Consider the following 23860-nt stretch of genomic DNA (forward strand, 5'->3'; position numbering starts at 1 on the left):
TTATGGTATGAAATAAACAAAAACTTGTTTCTCACAAGTGTAGCAGGTTGTGAACTCTGCAAACAACGTTTCCACTCCGACTTCACAGTAAACATCAAAGTAAATGACTGTAGGTCTAATTAATTCATGCATTAACAGAAATGTATGTAATCAAATTACGGGGATTAAGGGTAAATTTACTACTGGTGACATATGTAATGGGGAATTGATCAAAATAAACAATCAAGGGCAAACAATTAACACAATAAAACAATGAATGCGCAAGAATTAGGGGGAGACAGCTCAACGGATTCTGGAGATATGAGCACATTCTGGAGAGAGGAACACATTCTGGAGAGAGGAACACATTCTGGAGAGAGGAACACATTCTGGAGAAAGGAACACATTCTGGAGAAAGGAACACATTCTGGAGAGAGGAACACATTCTGGAGAGAGGAGCACATTCTGGAGAGAGGAGCACATTCTGGAGAGAGGAGCACATTCTGGAGATATGAGCACATTCTGGAGAGAGGCGCACATTCTGGAGATATGAGCACATTCTGGAGATATGAACACATTCTGGAGATATGAGCACAGTCTGGAGAGAGGAACACATTCTGGAGATATGAGCACATTCTGGAGATATGAGCACATTCTGGAGATATGAGCACATTCTGGAGAGAGGAGCACATTCTGGAGAGAGGAGCACATTCTGGAGAGAGGAGCACATTCTGGAGAGAGGAGCACATTCTGGAGAGAGGAACACATTCTGGAGAGAGGAACACATTCTGGAGAGAGGAACACATTCTGGAGAGAGGAACACATTCTGGAGAGAGGAACACATTCTGGAGATATGAGCACATTCTGGAGATATGAGCACATTCTGGAGATATGAGCACATTCTGGAGATATGAGCACATTCTGGAGATATGAGCACATTCTGGAGATATGAGCACATTCTGGAGATATGAGCACATTCTGGAGAGAGGAGCACATTCTGGAGAGAGGAGCACATTCTGGAGATGTGAGCACATTCTGGAGATATGAGCACATTCTGGAGATATGAGCACATTCTGGAGATATGAGCACATTCTGGAGATATGAGCACATTCTGGAGATATGAGCACAATCTGGAGAAAGGAACACATTCTGGAGAGAGGAGCACATTCTGGAGAGAGGAGCACATTCTGGAGAGAGGAGCACATTCTGGAGATATGAGCACATTCTGGAGAGAGGAGAACATTCTGGAGATATGAGCACATTCTGGAGAGAGGAAAACATTCTGGAGAGAGGAACACATTCTAGAGAGAGGAACACATTTTGGAGAGAGGAACACATTCTTGAGAGAGGAACACATTCTTGAGAGAGGAACACATTCTGGAGATGTGAGCACATTCTGAAGATATGAGCACAATCTGGAGATATGAGCACATTCTGGAGATATGAGCACATTCTGGAGAGAGGAACACATTCTGGAGAGAGGAGCACATTCTGGAGAGAGGAGCACATTCCGGAGAGAGGAGCACATTCCGGAGAGAGGAGCACATTCCGGAGATATGAGCACATTCCGGAGATATGAGCACATTCCGGAGACAGGAGCACATTCCGGAGACAGGAGCACATTCCGGAGACAGGAGCACATTCCGGAGACAGGAGCACATTCCGGAGATATGAGCACATTCCGGAGAGAGGAACACATTCCGGAGAGAGGAACACATTCTGGAGAGAGGAACACATTCTGGAGATGTGAGCACATTCTGGAGATGTGAGCACATTCTGGAGATGTGAGCACATTCTGGAGATATGAGCACATTCTGGAGATATGAGCACATTCTGGAGATATGAGCACATTCTGGAGATATGAGCACAATCTGGAGAAAGGAGCACATTCTGGAGAGAGGAGCACATTCTGGAGAGAGGAGCACATTCTGGAGAGAGGAGCACATTCTGGAGAGAGGAGCACATTCTGGAGAGAGGAGCACATTCTGGAGAGAGGAAAACATTCTGGAGAGAGGAAAACATTCTGGAGAGAGGAACACATTCTAGAGAGAGGAACACATTTTGGAGAGAGGAACACATTCTTGAGAGAGGAACACATTCTGGAGATGTGAGCACATTCTGGAGATATGAGCACATTCTGGAGATATGAGCACATTCTGGAGATATGAGCACATTCTGGAGAGAGGAACACATTCCGGAGAGAGGAACACATTCTGGAGAGAGGAGCACATTCTGGAGATATGAGCACATTCTGGAGAGAGGAGCACATTCTGGAGAGAGGAACACATTCTGGAGATATGAGGTCATTCTGGAAATATGAACACATTCTGGAGATATGAGCACATTCTGGAGAGAGGAACACATTCTGGAGAGAGGAACACATTCTGGAGAGAGGAACACATTCTGGAGAGAGGAACACATTCTGGGGAGAGGAACACATTCTGGGGAGAGGAGCACATTCTGGGGAGAGGAGCACATTCTGGAGATATGAGCACATTCTGGAGATATGAGCACATTCTGGAGATATGAGCACATTCTGGAGATATGAGCACATTCTGGAGATATGAACACATTCTGGAGAGAGGAACACATTCTGGAGAGAGGAACACATTCTGGAGATATGAGGTCATTCTGGAGATATGAACACATTCTGGAGAGAGGAACACATTCTGGAGAGAGGAACACATTCTGGAGAGAGGAACACATTCTGGAGATGAGAACACATTCTGGAGATGAGAACACATTCTGGAGATGAGAACACATTCTGGAGATGAGAACACATTCTGGAGATGAGAACACATTCTGGAGATGAGAACACATTCTGGAGATGAGAACACATTCTGGAGATATGAGCACATTCTGGAGATATGAGCACATTCTGGAGATATGAGCACATTCTGGAGATATGAGCACATTCTGGAGATATGAGCACATTCTGGAGATATGAGCACATTCTGGAGATATGAACACATTCTGGAGAGAGGAACACATTCTGGAGAGAGGAACACATTCTGGAGAGAGGAACACATTCTGGAGATATGAGGTCATTCTGGAGATATGAACACATTCTGGAGAGAGGAACACATTCTGGAGAGAGGAACACATTCTGGAGAGAGGAACACATTCTGGGGAGAGGAACACATTCTGGAGAGAGGAACACATTCTGGAGAGAAGCATCAATATCTTCGCTACACCCCTACTCTTCTTCGCTTGGTATATAGACCTACAGGCTTGGTATATAGACCTACAGGCTTGGTATATAGGCCTACAGGCTTGGTATATAGGCCTACAGGCTTGGTATATAGGCCTACAGGCTTGGTATATAGGCCTACAGGCTTGGTATATAGACCTACAGGCTTGGTATATAGACCTACAGGCTTGGTATATAGACCTACAGGCTTGGTATATAGACCTACAGGCTTGGTATATAGCCCTACAGGCTTGGTATGTAGGCCTACAGGCTTGGTATATAGGCCTACAGGCTTGGTATATAGACCAATAATCAGCGAGGCCTATTGCCACACACACTGCCCATATCGCAGCCTTGGTATATAGACCTACAGGCTTGGTATATAGACCTACAGGCTTGGTATATAGGCCTTCAGGCTTGGTATATAGACCTACAGGCTTGGTATATAGGCCTACAGGCTTGGTATATAGGCCTACAGGCTTGGTATATAGGCCTACAGGCTTGGTATATAGGCCTTCAGGCTTGGTATATAGACCTACAGGCTTGGTATATAGGCCTACAGGCTTGGTATATAGGCCTACAGGCTTGGTATATAGGCCTACAGGCTTGGTATATAGACCTACAGGCTTGGTATATAGACCTACAGGCTTGGTATATAGGCCTACAGGCTTGGTATATAGACCTACTGGCTTGGTATATAGGCCTACAGGCTTGGTATATAGACCTACAGGCTTGGTATATAGGCCTACAGGCTTGGTATATAGGCCTACAGGCTTGGTATATAGGCCTACAGGCTTGGTATATAGACCAATAATCAGCGAGGCCTATTGCCACACACACTGCCCATATCGCAGCCTTGGTATATAGGCCTACAGGCTTGGTATATAGACCTACAGGCTTGGTATATAGGCCTACAGGCTTGGTATATAGACCTACAGGCTTGGTATATAGACCTACAGGCTTGGTATATAGGCCTACAGGCTTGGTATATAGACCTACAGGCTTGGTATATAGACCTACAGGCTTGGTATATAGGCCTACAGGCTTGGTATATAGACCTACAGGCTTGGTATATAGACCTACAGGCTTGGTATATAGCCTACAGGCTTGGTATATAGACCTACAGGCTTGGTATATAGACCTATAGGCTTGGTATATAGGCCTACAGGCTTGGTATATAGACCTACAGGCTTGGTATATAGACCTACAGGCTTGGTATATAGCCCTACAGGCTTGGTATATAGACCTATAGGCTTGGTATATAGGCCTACAGGCTTGGTATATAGACCTACAGGCTTGGTATATAGACCTACACGCTTGTGATTTGAAACAATCCACAGGATCCCATATATGGAGTGGAACGTCATAAAATACCTCAACATTTCCTTTTGCACAAAAACAGCTGTCTGTCCAGAGCGTACTGGTGGGAAACTCTGAGGGCTCTGAATAGGCTAGTTGATACATTGTTGCAAGTTTGCAAGCAACATCTTTGGCCAGAACTTCATTTAAACAGTCATTGGGCAAGACCCAGTTGATTGCTTTGATAGGCTGCCATGTTGCACTTCACTAGTAGCTCAAGTCAAGACAAATAGAAAGGGAGGGAGGCAGACAGGTGGTGTAGAGAGATGAATGCAATTGAAAGAACCTGCACTTTCATCAGGATATTTTGTCGGCTTTATGTATTTTTAATTAGTTGACAATGGAAGTTATAGGCCTACTGCTACATTGGCCATCTCTCATTTCTTTAGCCACCAATGGCTCACGGTGAATCAATGTGTCCATAATATTTATTATGGCAGAGGCTGTTGCTCTCGCATGGGTGGAATTTTCACTTTTAGATTTTTATCATTTTAATCCTGATTTGTATTATTAACCACATGAGAAACGAAAACGTTATTATTGAAATTAAATTGTTTCACGAATATGTTCATATGAAAATCATAACTGACAAACAGATCGGTAGAAATAGTAGGATAAATTGTAGCTTCCCCAAACTTGAAATTCACGCGCCTAGGAATAGAGTGTTGTGAAGAGAGCGCACGTTTCTTTGTATTTTATGTTACAAATTTGCTAAATTTACACTACCTGACCAAAAGTATGTGGACATGCCTTCAAATTAGTGGATTCAGCTATTTCAGTTACAGTACTGGTAGTGGTCAGGACAGTGGTCCATGGTGGACAGTACTGTTAGTGGTCAGGACAGTGGTCCATGGTGGACAGTACTGTTAGTGGTCAGGACAGTGGTCCATGGTGGACAGTACTGTTAGAGTGGTCAGGACAGTGGTCCATGGTGTACAGTACTGTTAGTGGTCAGGACAGTGGTCCATGGTGGACAGTACTGTTAGTGGTCAGGACAGCGGTCCATGGTGGACAGTACTGTTAGAGTGGTCAGGACAGTGGTCCATGGTGTACAGTACTGTTAGAGTGGTCAGGACAGTGGTCCATGGTGTACAGTACTGTTAGTGGTCAGGACAGTGGTCCATGGTGGACAGTACTGTTAGTGGTCAGGACAGTGGTCCATGGTGGACAGTACTGTTAGTGGTCAGGACAGTGGTCCATGGTGGACAGTACTGTTAGTGGTCAGGACAGTGGTCCATGGTGGACAGTACTGTTAGAGTGGTCAGGACAGTGGTCCATGGTGTACAGTACTGTTAGAGTGGTCAGGACAGTGGTCCATGGTGTACAGTACTGTTAGTGGTCAGGACAGTGGTCCATGGTGGACAGTACTGTTAGAGTGGTCAGGACAGTGACTTATCAATGACCCAAGACCAAATCATCTTGGCTCCTGGACTCATATCAAAGTCCACTTTATGCAGCTCACCCTGCACTATCAGCCGCAATATAAATAACATGATTAAGTCTACCTCTGATCAGCTTCCCAGTAAAGCATTAGAAACAATCCACAACCCAGAAGGTGATAAAAATAGCCCATATTAACATAAACAGCCTGAGAAACAAGGTTCATGAAGTCAATAACTTGCTTGTAACAGATTACATTCATATTCTGACTATCTCTGAAACTCACTTAGATAACACCTTTGATAATACAGGGGTAGCAATACATGGTTATAACACCTACAGAAAAGACAGAAATGCCAATGGGGGCGGTGTTGCGGTCTATATTAATTCCTGTAAAACTTAGAGAGGATCTCATGTTAAATACTGTTGAAGTAATATGGCTACAGGTTCATCTGCCTCACCTAAAGCCCATTCTGGTGGGAAGCTGCTATACACCACCAAGTGCTAACAGTGTGTGAAATGCTTGATAATGTATGTGATATCAACATAGAAGTATATTTTCTTTGGTGATTTAAATATTGACTGGCTTTCATCAAGCTGCCCACTCAAGAAAAAACTTCAAACTGTAAACTGTGTAACACTGACACTACACATCCAAGTATATGTGATCATATTATGAAAGACAACCATTGTACTTTTAAATTCCGTAAAGTGAGTGTGGAAGAGGTGAAAAAATTATTGTGAACCTGAATGGAAAATTACTGAGGATAATAGTGGACGATATTGCCACTCCTATTTGCCATTTCTTCAATATAAGCCTACTAGAAAGTGTGCCCTCCATGGTGTACAGTAGAGTTAGGGGTTAGAGGTCCATGGTGTACAGTAGAGTTAGGGGTTAGAGGTCCATGGTGTACAGTAGAGTTAGGGGTTAGAGGTCCATGGTGTACAGTAGAGTTAGGGGTCCATGGTGTACAGTAGAGTTAGGGGTTAGAGGTCCATGGTGTACAGTAGAGTTAGGGGTTAGAGGTCCATGGTGTACAGTAGAGTTAGGGGTTAGAGGTCATGGTGTACAGTAGAGTTAGGGGTTAGAGGTCCATGGTGTACAGTAGAGTTAGGGGTTAGAGGTCCATGGTGTACAGTAGAGTTAGGGGTTAGAGGTCCATGGTGTACAGTAGAGTTAGGGGTTAGAGGTCCATGGTGTACAGTAGAGTTAGGGGTTAGAGGTCCATGGTGTACAGTAGAGTTAGGGGTTAGAGGTCCATGGTGTACAGTAGAGTTAGGGGTTAGAGGTCCATGGTGTACAGTAGAGTTAGGGGTTAGAGGTCCATGGTGTACAGTAGAGTTAGGGGTTAGAGGTCCATGGTGTACAGTAGAGTTAGGGGTTAGAGGTCCATGGTGTACAGTAGAGTTAGGGGTTAGAGGTCCATGGTGTACAGTAGAGTTAGGGGTTAGAGGTCCATGGTGTACAGTAGAGTTAGGGGTTAGGGGTCCATGGTGTACAGTAGAGTTAGGGGTTAGAGGTCCATGGTGTACAGTAGAGTTAGGGGTTAGAGGTCCATGGTGTACAGTAGAGTTAGGGGTCCATGGTGTACAGTAGAGTTAGGGGTTAGGGGTCCATGATGTACAGTAGAGTTAGGGGTTAGAGGTCCATGGTGTACAGTAGAGTTAGGGGTTAGGGGTCCATGGTGTACAGTAGAGTTAGGGGTTAGAGGTCCATGGTGTACAGTAGAGTTAGGGGTTAGAGGTCCATGGTGTACAGTAGAGTTAGGGGTTAGAGGTCCATGGTGTACAGTAGAGTTAGGGGTCCATGGTGTACAGTAGAGTTAGGGGTTAGAGGTCCATGGTGTACAGTAGAGTTAGGGGTTAGAGGTCCATGGTGTACAGTAGAGTTAGGGGTTAGAGGTCCATGGTGTACAGTAGAGTTAGGGGTTAGAGGTCCATGGTGTACAGTAGAGTTAGGGGTTAGAGGTCCATGGTGTACAGTAGAGTTAGGGGTTAGAGGTCCATGGTGTACAGTAGAGTTAGGGGTCCATGGTGTACAGTTAGGGGTTAGAGGTCCATGGTGTACAGTAGAGTTAGGGGTTAGAGGTCCATGGTGTACAGTAGAGTTAGGGGTTAGAGGTCCATGGTGTACAGTAGAGTTAGGGGTTAGGGGTCCATGGTGTACAGTAGAGTTAGGGGTTAGAGGTCCATGGTGTACAGTAGAGTTAGGGGTTAGAGGTCCATGGTGTACAGTAGAGTTAGGGGTTAGAGGTCCATGGTGTACAGTAGAGTTAGGGGTCCATGGTGTACAGTAGAGTTAGGGGTTAGAGGTCCATGGTGTACAGTAGAGTTAGGGGTTAGAGGTCCATGGTGTACAGTAGAGTTAGGGGTTAGTGGTCCACGGTGTACAGTAGAGTTAGGGGTTAGAGGTCCATGGTGTACAGTAGAGTTAGGGGTTAGGGGTCCATGGTGTACAGTAGAGTTAGGGGTTAGGGGTCCATGGTGTACAGTAGAGTTAGGGGTTAGAGGTCCATGGTGTACAGTAGAGTTAGGGGTTAGTGGTCCATGGTGTACAGTAGAGTTAGGGGTTAGAGGTCCATGGTGTACAGTAGAGTTAGGGGTTAGAGGTCCATGGTGTACAGTAGAGTTAGGGGTTAGAGGTCCATGGTGTACAGTAGAGTTAGGGGTCCATGGTGTACAGTAGAGTTAGAGGTTAGAGGACTATGGTGTACAGTAGAGTTAGGGGTTAGAGGTCCATGGTGTACAGTAGAGTTAGGGGTTAGTGGTCCATGGTGTACAGTAGAGTTAGGGGTTAGTGGTCCATGGTGTACAGTAGAGTTAAGGGTTAGAGGTCCATGGTGTACAGTAGATTTAGGGGTTAGAGGTCCATGGTGTACAGTAGATTTAGGGGTTAGAGGTCCATGGTGTACTACAGTACCTTCTCCTTGATGAACTCCCAGATGATTCTTGTCATCTCATCTCCATCCATCTCCACCACCGGCTGGTCCACCTTGATACGCTTAACTGCATCTGAAATCATTAAACATTAAACCATTTTTACAGTAACATTTGAAACCATTCAACACATTATTACAGTAACATCTGAAACCATTAAACATTAAACACATGATTACAGTAACATCTGAAATCATTAAACACATTATTACAGTAACACATTGAAAATCATTAAACAATAAAACACATTATTACAGAAACATGTTATTACAGTAACACATCTAAAACCATTAAACACATTATTACAGTAACATGTTACAGTAACACATCTAAAACCATTAAACACATTATTACAGTAACATGTTATTGCAGTTACACATCTGAAACCATTAAACATGTAACACATTATTACAGCAACATCTGAAACCATAAACATATTACAGTAACATCTGAAACCATTAAACACATTACAGTAATATCTGAAACCATTCAATTAAACATTATTACAGTAACATCTGAAACCATTACACATTATTACAGTAACATGTTAGAGTAACACATCTGAAACCATTAAACACATTATTACAGTAACATATTACAGTAACATATGAAACCATTTAACACATTAAACATGTAACACATCATTACAGTAACATGTTATTACAGTAACAAATCTGAAACCATTAAACACATTTTTACAGTAACATCTGAAACCATTAAACACATTATTACAGTAACATGTTATTACAGTAACACATCTAAAACCATTTAACACATTAAACATGTAACACATCATTACAGTAACATGTTATTACAGTAACACATCTAAAACCATTAAACACATTATTGTAACAGTATTTTTTATTGGAGTTTCACAATTTTCACCCATATTAAGAGATACAACAACAAAGACAAGGCAAAAAAAACAGCACTCACACATGTCCGTATGTATGCACGCACGTACACACACACACACCATTTTCCTCTCCCCACTCAGCGCGTCTCTCAATACATACATTTTAAACAAACATAAAGAGAAAAAAATTATAAAAATAAAATAAAAATAAAAACATAATAAATAAATAAAACAAAATAAAAAGCTCAGTTTAAACCAAGAAGTTAGGTTCCCCACATGGAACGTACAGTGTAATTCTGAAATACATAGATCACCATTCTAAGAGAATCCTTGCAGCATAATAGCTGATACCTAAATTACCTAGAACCTGAAGTAAGGTTCCCATACTTTGTAGAACTGATCTGTCTTAGAATGCAATGTACATGTCAGATATTCCAGCGGCACCCATTCAAATAGTATCTTATGCCAATCTTTAATAGAGGGAACCTTATCACTAATCCACTGTAAAAGTATGTTTTTCCTCGCTGCGAAGGTGAGGATGTTGTAAAGCCTCCTCTTACCCACAGAAGTTACATGCCTACTAGGGAGACCTAACAGTAGAGAAACTGGGTCCAATTCTAGATCAACCCCTAGGATCTTTTCAATCTCTTGCAGAACACCAGACCAATATCTTTGTATTTTGGTACATGACCATAAACAATGTGTTAGGGTGCCTGTATCAGTTTTACATTTGAGACACTGAGGAGAGGAGGAAGAGGGGCTAAATGCATCTCTGCGATTTGGGGATATATGCAATCTGTGTATTATTCTTAATTGAATTGCTCTAGTACGATTACATATAGATATTGTTTTTGCATATTTCCAAATGTCCTCCCACATCTCTTCGTCAATGGTAACAGACAGTTCTTTCTCCCACACTTGTTTCACCCTCTGTGTGCCGACAGCGGAAAAGGACCTTAAAGCATCATAAAACAGACTTACAGACATTTTCCTTTGTGGGGAAAAAAGCATTCTTTCAATGACAGACATATCAGGGTTGCCAATTAAGGTGGTGCTCTTCAGAATATAATGTCTTACTTGTAGGAAACGGAAAAAGTCCTGCTTTGGGAGTTGATATTTCTCAACCATCTGCTCAAATGACAATAAAATCTTATCCGCAAATAAGTCATTTAGTCTGCGTATGCCCTTATTAAGCCAAACGTTAAAGCCAGCATCCAGCAATCCTGGGACAAAATCTGTGTTGTTAAGAATTGGGGTAAGAGCAGAGGTTAGTTTGGACCTTCCCAGGAAACGTTGAACTGACCTCCATACTTTGAGTGTGTTAAGTGTAATGGGGTTGTTACAGTGATCTTTTACAGACTTGAAACTTGTGAAAAACAAAAGGTCCTGTAAAGGGTATTTTGAAAGAGAAGTCTCAATGTCTAGCCAAATAGAGGAGTCATCGTTTGTGATCCAGTCTGAAATATAACATAGGTGGGCACACCACTGATAGAACCTGATATTGGGCAGATCCAAGCCACCCATAGAACTTGGCAGCTGCAATATTGCCATCTTAAGTCTTGGCTTGCGTTTACTCCATATAAAGGAACTTAGCCATCCATTTACATCCTTTATTACCTTATTGCAGAGTAATACTGGGATCATTTGGATTGGGTAAAGTAGCCTAGGTAAAACGTTCATTTTCAAGAGGGATATTCTACCCAACCATGAAATCGGAAGAGAGTTCCAGCGCTCCAGATCCTGTCTTATTGTGTCAAACAAGTGAACAAAATTGGCTTTGTACATTTGTTGGAATTTAGGAGTTACAAATATACCCAGATACGTAAAACCTGAGGGAGACCATTTAAAAGGGAAGGGGGGAGAAGTATTAGGTACAGAGTGAAGGTTACCAAGTGGCATAGCCTCTGATTTAGTTAGGTTAATCTTGTAGCCTGAGAATTCACAGAATAACTCAATAATATTAATAAGAGATGTGATTGAAGTCTCGGGATTAGAAATGAATATCAGGACATCATCAGCATACAGGCTTATTTTATGGTGAACATCACCAATGAGCAGCCCCTGTATAGCAGGCGTTACCCTGATGGCCTCGGCCAGTGGTTCCATAACAAGTGCAAATAGGAGGGGGGACAAAGGACAGCCCTGTCTGGTACCTCTGTGTATAGAGAAGCTATTTGACCGTAGTCCATTAGCAAGGACAGCAGCCTGAGGATCATCATATAAAACTTTCACCCATTTTATAAAGTTGTCCCCCAGACCAAATTTATTTAGAGCAAAGAATAGGTAAGACCACTCCACACGATCAAATGCTTTCTCAGCATCTAGGGAGAGCACAAGACCATCCATAGCACTTCGTTGGTAGACTTCAATTACATTAACCTCTCTGGCGCATGTGGGACGAATTTGTCCCACCTACGTAACAGCCACTTCAATCCAGTGGCGCGATTTTTGAATCGTTTGAAATACTATTACTTCAATTTCTCAAACATATGACTATTTTACAGCTATTTAAAGACAAGAATCTCGTTAATCTAACCACACTGTCCGATTTCAAAAAGGCTTTACAACGAAAGCAAAACATTAGATTATGTCAGGAGAGTGCCCAGCCAGAAATAATCAGACACACATTTTTCAAGCTAGCATATCATGTCACATAAACCCAAACCACAGCTAAATGCAGCACTAACCTTTTATGATCTTCATCAGATGACACACCTAGGACATTATGTTATACAATACATGCATGTCTGTTCAATCAAGTTCATATTTATATCAAAAACCAGCTTTTTACATTAGCATGTGACGTTCAGAACTAGCATACCCCCCGCAAACTTCCGGGGAATTTACTAACAGTTTGCTAAATTACTCACAATAAACGTTCACAAAAAGCATAACAATTATTTTAAGAATTATAGATACAGAACTCCTCTATGCACTCGATATGTCCGATTTTAAAATAGCTTTTCGGATGAAGCACATTTTGCAATATTCTAAGTACATAGCCCGGCATCACGGGCTAGCTATTTAGACACCCACCCAGTTCAGCCTTCACCAAAATCACATTTCCTATAAGAAAAATGTTCTTACCTTTCCTGTTCTTCGTCAGAATACACTGCCAGGACTTCTACTTCAATAACAAATGTAGGTTTGGTCCCAAATAATCCATCATTATATCCAAACAGCGACGTTTTGTTCGTGAGTTCTAGACACTATCAGAATGCTACATCACGGTCACGAGCATGGCGCATGGCGTGACAAAAAATGTCTAAATATTCCATTACCGTACTTCGAAGCATGTCAACCGCTGTTTAAAACCAATTTTTATGCCATTTATCTCGTAGAAAAGCGATAATATTCCGACCGGGAATCTGCAATGAGCCTAAACAGCCGAATGAAATTTCTCCACGGGGGCGAATCGTGCACGCACCTCATTCAATGGTCCTCTGATCGGCCACTTACCAAAGGCGATAATCTGTTTCAGCCAGAGGCCGCCTCGTCATCCTTCAGGTTTTTCCCGGGTTCTGAGAGCCTATTGGAGCCCTAGGAATTGTCACGTTACAGCTAAGATCCTTACTTTTCAATAAACAGATGCAAGACGCACGACTCCTTGTCAGACAGGCCACTTCCTGCATGAAACCTTGTCAGGTTTTTGCCTGCCATAGGAGTTCTGTTATACTCAGACACCATTCAAACAGTTTTAGAAACTTTAGGGTGTTTTCTATCCAAACCTGAACAATAATATGCATATTCTAGCTTCTGAGGTGGTGTAGGAGGCAGTTAAAAATGGGCACATATTTTTTCCAAAATTCTCAATACTGCCCCCTAGCCCAAACAGGTTAAGGAGCCGTCTGACATTGTTACATGACCTACGTCCCTTAATGAAGCCAGTTTGGTCTCCTTTCACAATTAGTGGCAGTGAGTCCTCTAATCTTGTGGCTAGAATTTTAGAAAGCAATTTTCAATCCACATTCAGAAGGGAAATTGGTCTGTACGAGGAACAAGACTCCGGACATTTTCCCTTTTTGAGAATAAGTGATATGTTTGCTTCTCGCAGCGTTTGGGGGAGCTGGTCATTTGAAAATGAGTGGTTAAACATATCACGCAATGGCTCAAGGATCAGGCCATGGAACTCTTTATAGAACTCACTACAAAACCCATCCGGTCCTGGGGCCTTACCATTTTGCAGATTCTTAATTGCGGACATTATCTCTTCCTCAGTAATAGGGGCATTAAGGAGAGACTTCTGTTCTTCGGAGATAGTAGAGAGCTCAATCTTAGAAAAGAAGTTCTCCATTAACTTGGGTGCGTCATTTGGCAGTTCTGAGGCGTAAAGATTTGCATAAAATTTCTTAAATTAGTCATTTATCAATTTATTTTCATATAAATGATTGCCATCAGAATCAGTAATAGCCGCAATTGACTGTGAGTCAGCTCTCTTTTTAGCTAGGTACGCCAAGTACTTTCCTGGCTTATCGCCATGTTCATATAGCTTTTGCTTGACAAATCTCATTTTCTTTTCAGCGTCCTGTGTTAGGAGGGAGTCCAGCGTTGATCTAATGACTGATATTTCCTTTAATAGGGCAGGAGTGGGAGTTTTAATGTAGTCCTTCTCTTTAGTTCCTAATTCACCCTCTAGTGTTTTTTGCTTTTCACGCTTTTTCCGCCTCTTAGTGGCTGCGTATGACATAATCAGACCCCTGGCGTACGCCTTACAGGTTTCCCAAAGGAGTGAGGGGTTATCTGTTGATTGAGAGTTAACAGAGGAAAATGCTTTAAACTCTGTAATAAAATATGATGTGAATGTATGGTCTTTAAGAATGGTTGTATTCAACCTCCAATGTCTTGACTGATTGAATGCCCCGTTGAGTTTTATGTCCAGGATCACCTCCGCATGATCAGATATGACTATGTTTCCTATCCTAGCGGATAGAACAGACTGCAGCGACGTCCTGGGCATAAAAAATAATCTATTCTAGTCTGACATCCATGAGGTGCAGAGAAAAAAGTGAACTCTCTGTTGGAGGGATGAAAAGCTCTCCAAACATCAGCATACCCCAGATCATCACAAATAGCTGTAAGTGACTTAGCTTAAGGAGAGAGTGAGGCTATACCACTGGGAAGCTTATCAATAAGGGGGTTCAACAAACAATTAAAATGTCCTCCAACCACTGCAGTGTCTGAGTTTAATTCTGAAAAGTCTAGAAATACCTTAGTGAGGAAGTCAGGGGGGTGGGCAGGGGGGGAAGTAAATATTCATTATGGAAATGCTCTGCCCTTGTAAAGTACCATTAATTATAACAAAGCGACCCAATTTATCTTTCACACACTTCAAGACCTTAAGTGGTAGGTTCTTTTTCACAAGAATTGCTACACCTGTACTTCTGGATGTAAATGATGAGAAAAACACTTGACCAAACCCCCCTTGTTGTAATTTCAGATGCTCCTTATCATTCAAATGAGTTTCTTGTAACAGGGCAATATCAATATTTTATTTTTTCAAAAAGGATAGTACCTTCTTCCTTTTAATGGGGTTATGGCTCCCTCTAATGTTCCATGTACATACACGTAGTCTGTTACCTGCCATTGCGCTTTGACCATTCAATATCCAGACTGAATCCTACTGTAAAAATGGGGTGGTACCTTTTTCCATGTGTTGAACTCTCCTCTATCTCACTGAGCGTAAACAAACGATATGAACCCTGAACTCGAACTATACTAAACCCAAAAATTAAACATGTAAAGATCCAAAAGGGGATTTTCCCACTAGCTTACATGCAGGGGATTTCAACTTTCCAATGTAGACTCTTAAGTCCGCATTGCCACTCAATAGTCTCATCCTTTATATATGTGGAAATTAAAATCAATAGAAGAAGATTGAGGCTCTTCCACCTAAAACCAAGCCTGGGCACCAATATAGGTTCACACATATCTCAGTCTGAGCTATGGCGGCAGTTACATTAGCAAGAAAAATAATACCGATACGAATATTACTGAACAGGAGCACGTGAGAACTTACACCACTGTTTCATGATCAGATTCAAAATAAAATAAGACGTTATCCAATGCTGCGGAGGTGCAGCTTAAGGTTATTTACCCGAGAGAGTCAATAAACGCAGCAGCCTCTTCAGATGTGTAGAGTTTTTTAGGCGATCCGTTGACCATAATCTTCAATGTGGCCGGGTACAGCAGTGCGTAGTCGATCTTCATTCTCTTGAGTCGAGCCTTCACCTCATCAAACGCTTTGCGCCTTCGTACGACCGCTGCGGAATAATCATTGAAGAATGAGACCTTTGGACCTTTACGTTGACTACCATCAGAACCGATGTTTCTAGCCGCATCCATGACGCGCTGCTTGTCGGTAAAGTTGTGGAACTTTATAACCACTGGTCGTGGGCGCTGATTGGGACCGGGTATCGGTGCTTGAGAGCGATGTGCTCTGTCCAGCTTCACACGACCAGCCTTAGTGTCCATTTGTAGGTAGCCAGGGATCCATTCCTCAAAAAATTTTACTGAACGTGTCCCTTCAGAATTTTCCGGGAGTCCCACAACACGGATATTGCATCTGCGTCCTCGATTATCCAAGTCGTCAATGTGCTCCGCCATTTCACGCACCTGCTTCTCAAGTGCTTTTATCTTAGTGTCCATGGATGTAGTTGAAGTTTCCACAGTAGCAATTCTTCCTTCCGCCTCATCAACACGTTTGACAACCCTCTGTAGTTCAGCTGAATGGCCTGCTATTGCTTCCAGGACCGTTCTTATCTTAACATCGATCACTTTAGTAATGTTATCCGTCATCCTTTGAATCACCAGGTCCATTGTGCCTGGATCCACAATGTTGTTAGATTCGCTAACGTTAGCTAGCTCCTCCTGCACATCTACAGGGATGGCGGTTTTGGTCGACTTCTTAGTAGCTCTGTTGGGCATGTTGTCGGAGATTTTTGAGAAATAGTCGCCAAGACTCATTGTAGGGTAACTTATTTAGCGAATTCTACCACTTTTTCAAGCTAGGAGATTAATGTAAGAATATAAATTTACGAATACCGCGTGAGCTCGCTGAAACACCGTGTTCTCTCTACTGCGCCATTTTGTTCCCCATTAAACACATTATTACTATAACATGTTATTACAGTAACATCTGAAACCATTAAACATGTAACACATCATTACAGTAACATGTTATTACAGTAACACACCATCTGGTCCACCTTGATGTGTTTAGCTCCATCTGGAAACACCAGGTCATATTAAACATTAAAAACATCAATTATTACTACAGTATAGTAACACATGACACCATGTCAGATTAATAACAAACAGACAATCAGAAACATCTTAACACAAATGTCTGTTTTAAGATCCTTCCCTATAGGCTACAGAAGCCTAACCCTAGTGTCTGTTTTAAGATCCTTCCCGATAGGCTACAGAAGCCTAACCCTAACCCTAATGTCTGTTTTAAGATCTTTCCCTATAGGCTACAGAAGCCTAACCCTAATGTCTGTTTTAAGATCCTTCCCTATAGGCTACAGAAGCCTAACCCTAATGTCTGTTTTAAGATCCTTCCCTATAGGCTACAGAAGCCTAACCCTAATGTCTGTTTTAAGATCCTTCCCTATAGGCTACAGAAGCCTAACCCTAACGTCTGTTTTAAGATCCTTCCCTATAGGCTACAGAAGCCTAACCCTAACGTCTGTTTTAAGATCCTTCCCTATAGGCTACAGAAGCCTAACCCTAACCCTAACCCTAATGTCTGTTTTAAGATCCTTCCCTATAGGCTACAGAAGCCTAACCCTAGTGTCTGTTTTAAGATCCTTCCCTATAGGCTACAGAAGCCTAACCCTAGTGTCTGTTTTAAGATCCTTCCCTATAGGCTACAGAAGCCTAACCCTAACGTCTGTTTTAAGATCCTTCCCTATAGGCTACAGAAGCCTAACCCTAGTGTCTGTTTTAAGATCCTTCCCTATAGGCTACAGAAGCCTAACCCTAACGTCTGTTTTAAGATCCTTCCCTATAGGCTACAGAAGCCTAACCCTAACGCCTGTTTTAAGATCCTTCCCTATAGGCTACAGAAGCCTAACCCTAACCCTAATGTCTGTTTTAAGATCCTTCCCTATAGGCTACAGAAGCCTAACCCTAGTGTCTGTTTTAAGATCCTTCCCTATAGGCTACAGAAGCCTAACCCTAACATCTGTTTTAAGATCCTTCCCTATAGGCTACAGAAGCCTAACCCTAACATCTGTTTTAAGACCCTTCCCTATAGGCTACAGAAGCCTAACCCTAGTGTCTGTTTTAAGATCCTTCCCTATAGGCTACAGAAGCCTAACCCTAGTGTCTGTTTTAAGATCCTTCCCTATAGGCTACAGAAGCCTAACCCTAACCCTAATGTGTGTTTTAAGATCCTTCCCTATAGGCTACAGAAGCCTAACCCTAGTGTCTGTTTTAAGATCCTTCCCTATAGGCTACAGAAGGCTAACCCTAGTGTCTGTTTTAATATCCCTCCCTATAGGCTACAGAAGCCTAACCCTAGCCCTAACCCTAGTGTCTGTTTTAAGATCCTTCCCTATAGGCTACAGAAGCCTAACCCTAACCCTAGTGTCTGTTTTAAGATCCTTCCCTATAGGGTACAGAAGCCTAACCCTAGTGTCTGTTTTAAGATCCTTCCCTATAGGCTACAGAAGGCTAGCCCTAACCCTAATGTCTGTTTTAAGATCCTTCCCTATAGGCTACAGAAGCCTAACCCTAACCCTAATGTCTGTTTTAAGATCCTTCCCTATAGGCTACAGAAGCCTAACCCTAGTGTCTGTTTTAAGATCCTTCCCTATAGGCTACAGAAGCCTAACCCTAATGTCTGTTTTAAGATCCTTCCCTATAGGCTACAGAAGCCTAACCCTAGTGTCTGTTTTAAGATCCTTCCCTACAGGCTACAGAAGCTTAACCCTAGTGTCTGTTTTAAGATCCTTCCCTATAGGCTACAGAAGGCTAACCCTAGTGTCTGTTTTAATATCCCTCCCTATAGGCTACAGAAGCCTAACCCTAACCCTAGTGTCTGTTTTAAGATCCTTCCCTATAGGCTACAGAAGCCTAACCCTAACCCTAGTGTCTGTTTTAAGATCCTTCCCTATAGGGTACAGAAGCCTAACCCTAGTGTCTGTTTTAAGATCCTTCCCTATAGGCTACAGAAGGCTAGCCCTAACCCTAATGTCTGTTTTAAGATCCTTCCCTATAGGCTACATAAGCCTAACCCTAACCCTAATGTCTGTTTTAAGATCCTTCCCTATAGGCTACAGAAGCCTAACCCTAACGAATGTTTTAAGATCCTTCCCTATAGGCTACAGAAGCCTAACCCTAATGTCTGTTTTAAGATCCTTCCCTATAGGCTACAGAAGCCTAACCCTAATGTCTGTTTTAAGATCCTTCCCTATAGGCTACAGAAGCCTAACCCTAACCCTAGTGTCTGTTTTAAGATCCTTCCCTATAGGCTACAGAAGCCTAACCCTAACGTCTGTTTTAAGATCCTTCCCTATAGGCTACAGAAGCCTAACCCTAGTGTCTGTTTTAAGATCCTTCCCTATAGGCTACAGAAGCCTAACCCTAGTGTCTGTTTTAATATCCCTCCCTATAGGCTACAGAAGCCTAACCCTAGCCCTAAACCTAGTGTCTGTTTTAAGATCCTTCCCTATAGGCTACAGAAGCCTAACCCTAACCCTAACCCTAGTGTCTGTTTTAAGATCCTTCCCTATAGGGTACAGAAGCCTAACCCTAATGTCTGTTTTAAGATCCTTCCCTATAGGCTACAGAAGCCTAACCCTAACGTCTGTTTTAAGATCCTTCCCTATAGGCTACAGAAGCCTAACCCTAATGTCTGTTTTAAGATCCTTCCCTATAGGCTACATAAGCCTAACCCTAACCCTAACCCTAATGTCTGTTTTAAGATCCTTCCCTATAGGCTACAGAAGCCTAACCCTAGTGCCTGTATTAAGATCCTTCCCTATAGGCTACAGGTGCATTTGTGACACTGACAGTTGTGAGTCCCCACCACTCAGCCTTTAAATGTATCCAACAGCACTCATACTGTACGGACCTTGGCACCTGGCAGACAGGCATAAAGCATGCCAGTACATTATACCGTTGTTGAATTGTAATTTGATGTATTGAGGTAGCCTACAATGTGTGATGTGACAATGTTACTTCTGGTTTTTTAACATTCTACATTCAACACAGTTTGTCAACTGTTACAATATTCCAAATCCCCATAATTTCCCAGTTCCCACCATCCTGCTATGTTCTGATGCCACGACATCGCATTGCTGTGACACAAACAATACAACGTAACAAATCAAAGGTCACTCCAGCACATCCACTACTTTGTAGCAAAGCCAAATCTTTGAACACAAAAGACATTGGTAATGTATAATATGACCAGATGAATGTATTCCATGCAAGGATGACTGTGCAGTGAAACCAGGCTACGTTAGCAGCTAGTGGAGTTTTGGTTTAGTTTAAAGACTCACAGTTTGTGTGTCGCAGACTCTGGCCCACGGCGGCTGCAGGCGCAAGCATAGCAGGCTTTTCGGTAAGCGTCGCTGCATACCTCGAGATGGAGGACAGAACCCTCAGGTATCCCGTCATGGTTCACCGGAGAAACGTTATGACCACGACGACAGGCCTTATAGGAATGAATACCCGACAGCCGGTAAATAAATCAGGCTACGTGTATTTGATGGGCGTCCGTCCGGTTATATTCAACACACTGAAGCGTCACCAATCACGTTTCCATCCAAACATGTCATGCAGATGAATGACCTGACCTATGAAGAAAGTCATGACAGGGCTGATGTAAACATGAAATGCCGGTATTTATTTTTTTAAATGGTGACAATTTGTCCATTCGACATGGTGGGATCTTTTTGTGTCGGTAAAATGTATTATGCGAGAAATGGAGGTGGATACGCAAATACTGATATAATAAACTTGGAGTCACACGATGATATGTTGTGTGGTCCTACCACTAGGACTCTGGAAAGCATGCAATTTATTAGGCTACAGATAAAATACATGATCAACTTCACAGGGTGGTGAATGTGGAAGGTGATGAGCTTGATGCACCTTTCCAATAAATATCGAGGGTCTTATTCTGGTGACATGATGAGCGATGCTTGGCTGCCGATTGACAAATGCAAATAATATCGCTCTTATCCATAATAATGTCATCATGTAGGTAGCCTACCCGCACTATATCTGCGAGCTGTTGACTAGAGCTCATGTGCCAAGACCAGAGTGGGAACATTTGCTTTATAACGCAACAGTTGGTGTTACAAAACCATCAGTACAGTTAAAAATGAGATGGAAACTCATTTAACTTGTATTTTTCCATTCGGTACCTAAACTTTTTTATATTTATCTAACCTCTTACCATCTATGATACCGAGGTTACTACTGCAGCCTACTTACTCTATCTCCATTTACAGTTAAATTATATTAGCTAAGTTTAAATTAAATGAGGAATACACTCTATATTGTATTAGACACTTGGCAACTAGAATACAATATAGAGTGTATTCCTCCTAAACTGAGCACAGCTCTCATTTGGGGCAAAGGACACCACCAGAATACCAGAAGGGGGTACTGTACTGTAGACTATACTGTAGCACTGTAGATTCTTGGAGTCCACCATGCAGGTACTGCCATCTGCTGCCTAGATAATGAAACTACACTGAGGATTAACAAAGTTGAAGTCAGAAGTTTACATACACTTAGGTTGGAGTCATTAAAACTAGTTTTTCAACCGCTCCACAAATTTCTTATCAACAAACTACAGTGTTGGCAAGTCGGTTAGGACATCTACTTTGCGCATGACAAGTAATTTTTCCAACAATTGTTTACAGACAGATTATTTCACTTATAATTCACTATCACAAATCCAGTGGGTCATAACTTTACATACACTAAGTTGACTGTGCCTATAAACAGCTTGGAAAATTCCCCAAAATTATGTCATGGCTTTAGAAGCTTCTGATAGGCTAATTGACATAATTTTAGTCAATTGGAGGTGTACCTGTGGATGTATTTCAAGGCCTACCTTCAAACTCTGTGCCTCTTTGCTTGACATCATGGGAAAATCAAAAGAAATCAGCCAAGACCTCAGAAAAATAATTGTAGACCTCCACAAGTCTAGTTCATCCTTAGGAGCAATTTCCAAACACCTGAAGGTACCACGTTCATCTGTATAAACAATAGTACGCAAGTATAAACACCATGGGACCACGCAGCCGTCATACCGCTGTCTCCTAGAGATGAACGTGCTTTGGTGCGAAAAGTGCAAATCAATCCCAGAACAGCAGCAAAGGACCTTGTGAAGATGCTGGACGAAACAGGTACAAAAGTATCTATATCCACAGTAAAACAAGTCCTATATCGACATAACCTGAAAGGCAAAAAGGGGGAGGCTTGCAAGCCGAAGAACACCATCCAAACCGTGAAGCACAGGGGTGGCAGCATCATGTTGTTGCGGTGCTTTTCTGCAGGAGGGACTGGTGCAGTTTACAAAATTGATGGCATCATGAGGTAGGAAAATTATTTGGATATATTGAAGCAACATCAAGACATCAGTCAGGAAGTTAAAGCTTGGTCGCAAATGGGTCTTCCAAATGGACAATGACCCAAAGCATATTTCCAAAGGTGTGGCAAAATGGCTTAAGGACAACAAAGTCAAGGTATTGGAGTGGCCATCACAAAGCCCTGACCTGAAGTCTATAGAACATTTGTTGGCAGAACTGAAAAAGTGTATGCGAGCAAGGAGGCCTACAAACCTGACTCAGTTACACCAGCTGTCAGGAGGAATGGGCCAAAATTCACCCAATTTATTGTGGGAAGCTTGTGGAAGGCTACCCAAAAAGTTTGACCCAAGTTAAACAATTTAAAGGAAATACTACCAAATACTAATTGAGTGTATGTAAACTTCTGACCCACTGGGAATGTGATGAAAGAAAGAAAAGCTGAAATAAATCACTCTCTACTATTATTCTGACATTTCACATTCTTAAAATAAAGTGGTGATCCTAACTGACCTAAAACAGGGAATTTTTACCAGGATTAAATGTCAGGAATTGTGAAAAACTTAGTTTAATTGTGTTTGGCTGAGGTGTATGTAAACTTCTGACTTCAACTGTACATGAGCTGTGTCTAAAACAATGGATCCAATGGAACAGTCCCAAAAGTGCAAACTCCAAGCTAAATCAATGTATCAAAACATTTTCCCCAGGTGATGTTCAATACACTGTTTATTTACACTGACAAAGGGATTCTGAGTTGTACAATCCATCCCCTCACCACCTCTTCATCTTTACTGTTATTTACACTGACAACGTGATTCTGTAGCTACATGTTGAAATGGTTACTACTCTATAGACCAGAGAGCTGTACTGTAGCTACACGTTGAAATGGTTACTACTCTATAGACCAGAGAGCTGTACTGTAGCTACACGTTGAAATGGTTACTACTCTATAGACCAGAGAGCTGTACTGTAGCTACACGTTGAAATGGTTACTACTCTATAGACCAGAGAGCTGTACTGTAGCTACACGTTGAAATGGTTACTACTCTATAGACCAGAGAGCTGTACTGTAGCTACACGTTGAAATGGTTACTACTCTATAGACCAGAGAGCTGTACTGTAGCTACACGTTGAAATGGTTACTACTCTATAGACCAGAGAGCTGTACTGTAGCTACACGTTGAAATGGTTACTACTCTATAGACCAGAGAGCTGTACTGTAGCTACACGTTGAAATGGTTACTACTCTATAGACCAGAGAGCTGTACTGTAGCTACACGTTGAAATGGTTACTACTCTATAGACCAGAGAGCTGTACTGTAGCTACACGTTGAAATGGTTACTACTCTATAGACCAGAGAGCTGTACTGTAGCTACACGTTGAAATGGTTACTACTCTATAGACCAGAGAGCTGTAGCTACACGTTGAAATGGTTACTACTCTATAGACCAGAGAGCTGAGCTGTAGCTACATGTTGAAATGGTTACTACTCTATAGACCAGAGAGCTGAGCTGTAGCTACATGTTGAAATGATTACTACTCTATAGACCAGAGAGCTGTGCTGTAGCTACATGTTGAAATGGTTACTACTCTATAGACCAGAGAGC

At 42.2% G+C, this 23860-nt stretch overlaps 1 protein-coding gene across 1 annotated transcript in view; it reads right to left on the reverse strand.

The window, feature by feature from the left end:
• Window positions 1-20483, reverse strand: part of LOC115184000 (isocitrate dehydrogenase [NADP], mitochondrial-like) — a 58607-nt gene extending 38124 nt beyond the window's left edge. The window contains exons 1-2 of the mRNA XM_029745000.1: window positions 20210-20483; window positions 8829-8920 (exon numbers count right to left, since the gene is read on the reverse strand). Coding sequence (XP_029600860.1) covers window positions 8829-8920; window positions 20210-20327 — 210 coding nt within the window. The 5' untranslated portion in view covers window positions 20328-20483. The remainder of the gene's footprint in view (window positions 1-8828; window positions 8921-20209) is intronic.
• Window positions 20484-23860: the final 3377 nt, after the last annotated feature.

Source organism: Salmo trutta, unplaced genomic scaffold, assembly GCF_901001165.1.
Source record: "Salmo trutta unplaced genomic scaffold, fSalTru1.1, whole genome shotgun sequence".
Taxonomy (NCBI): Eukaryota; Metazoa; Chordata; class Actinopteri; order Salmoniformes; family Salmonidae; genus Salmo; species Salmo trutta.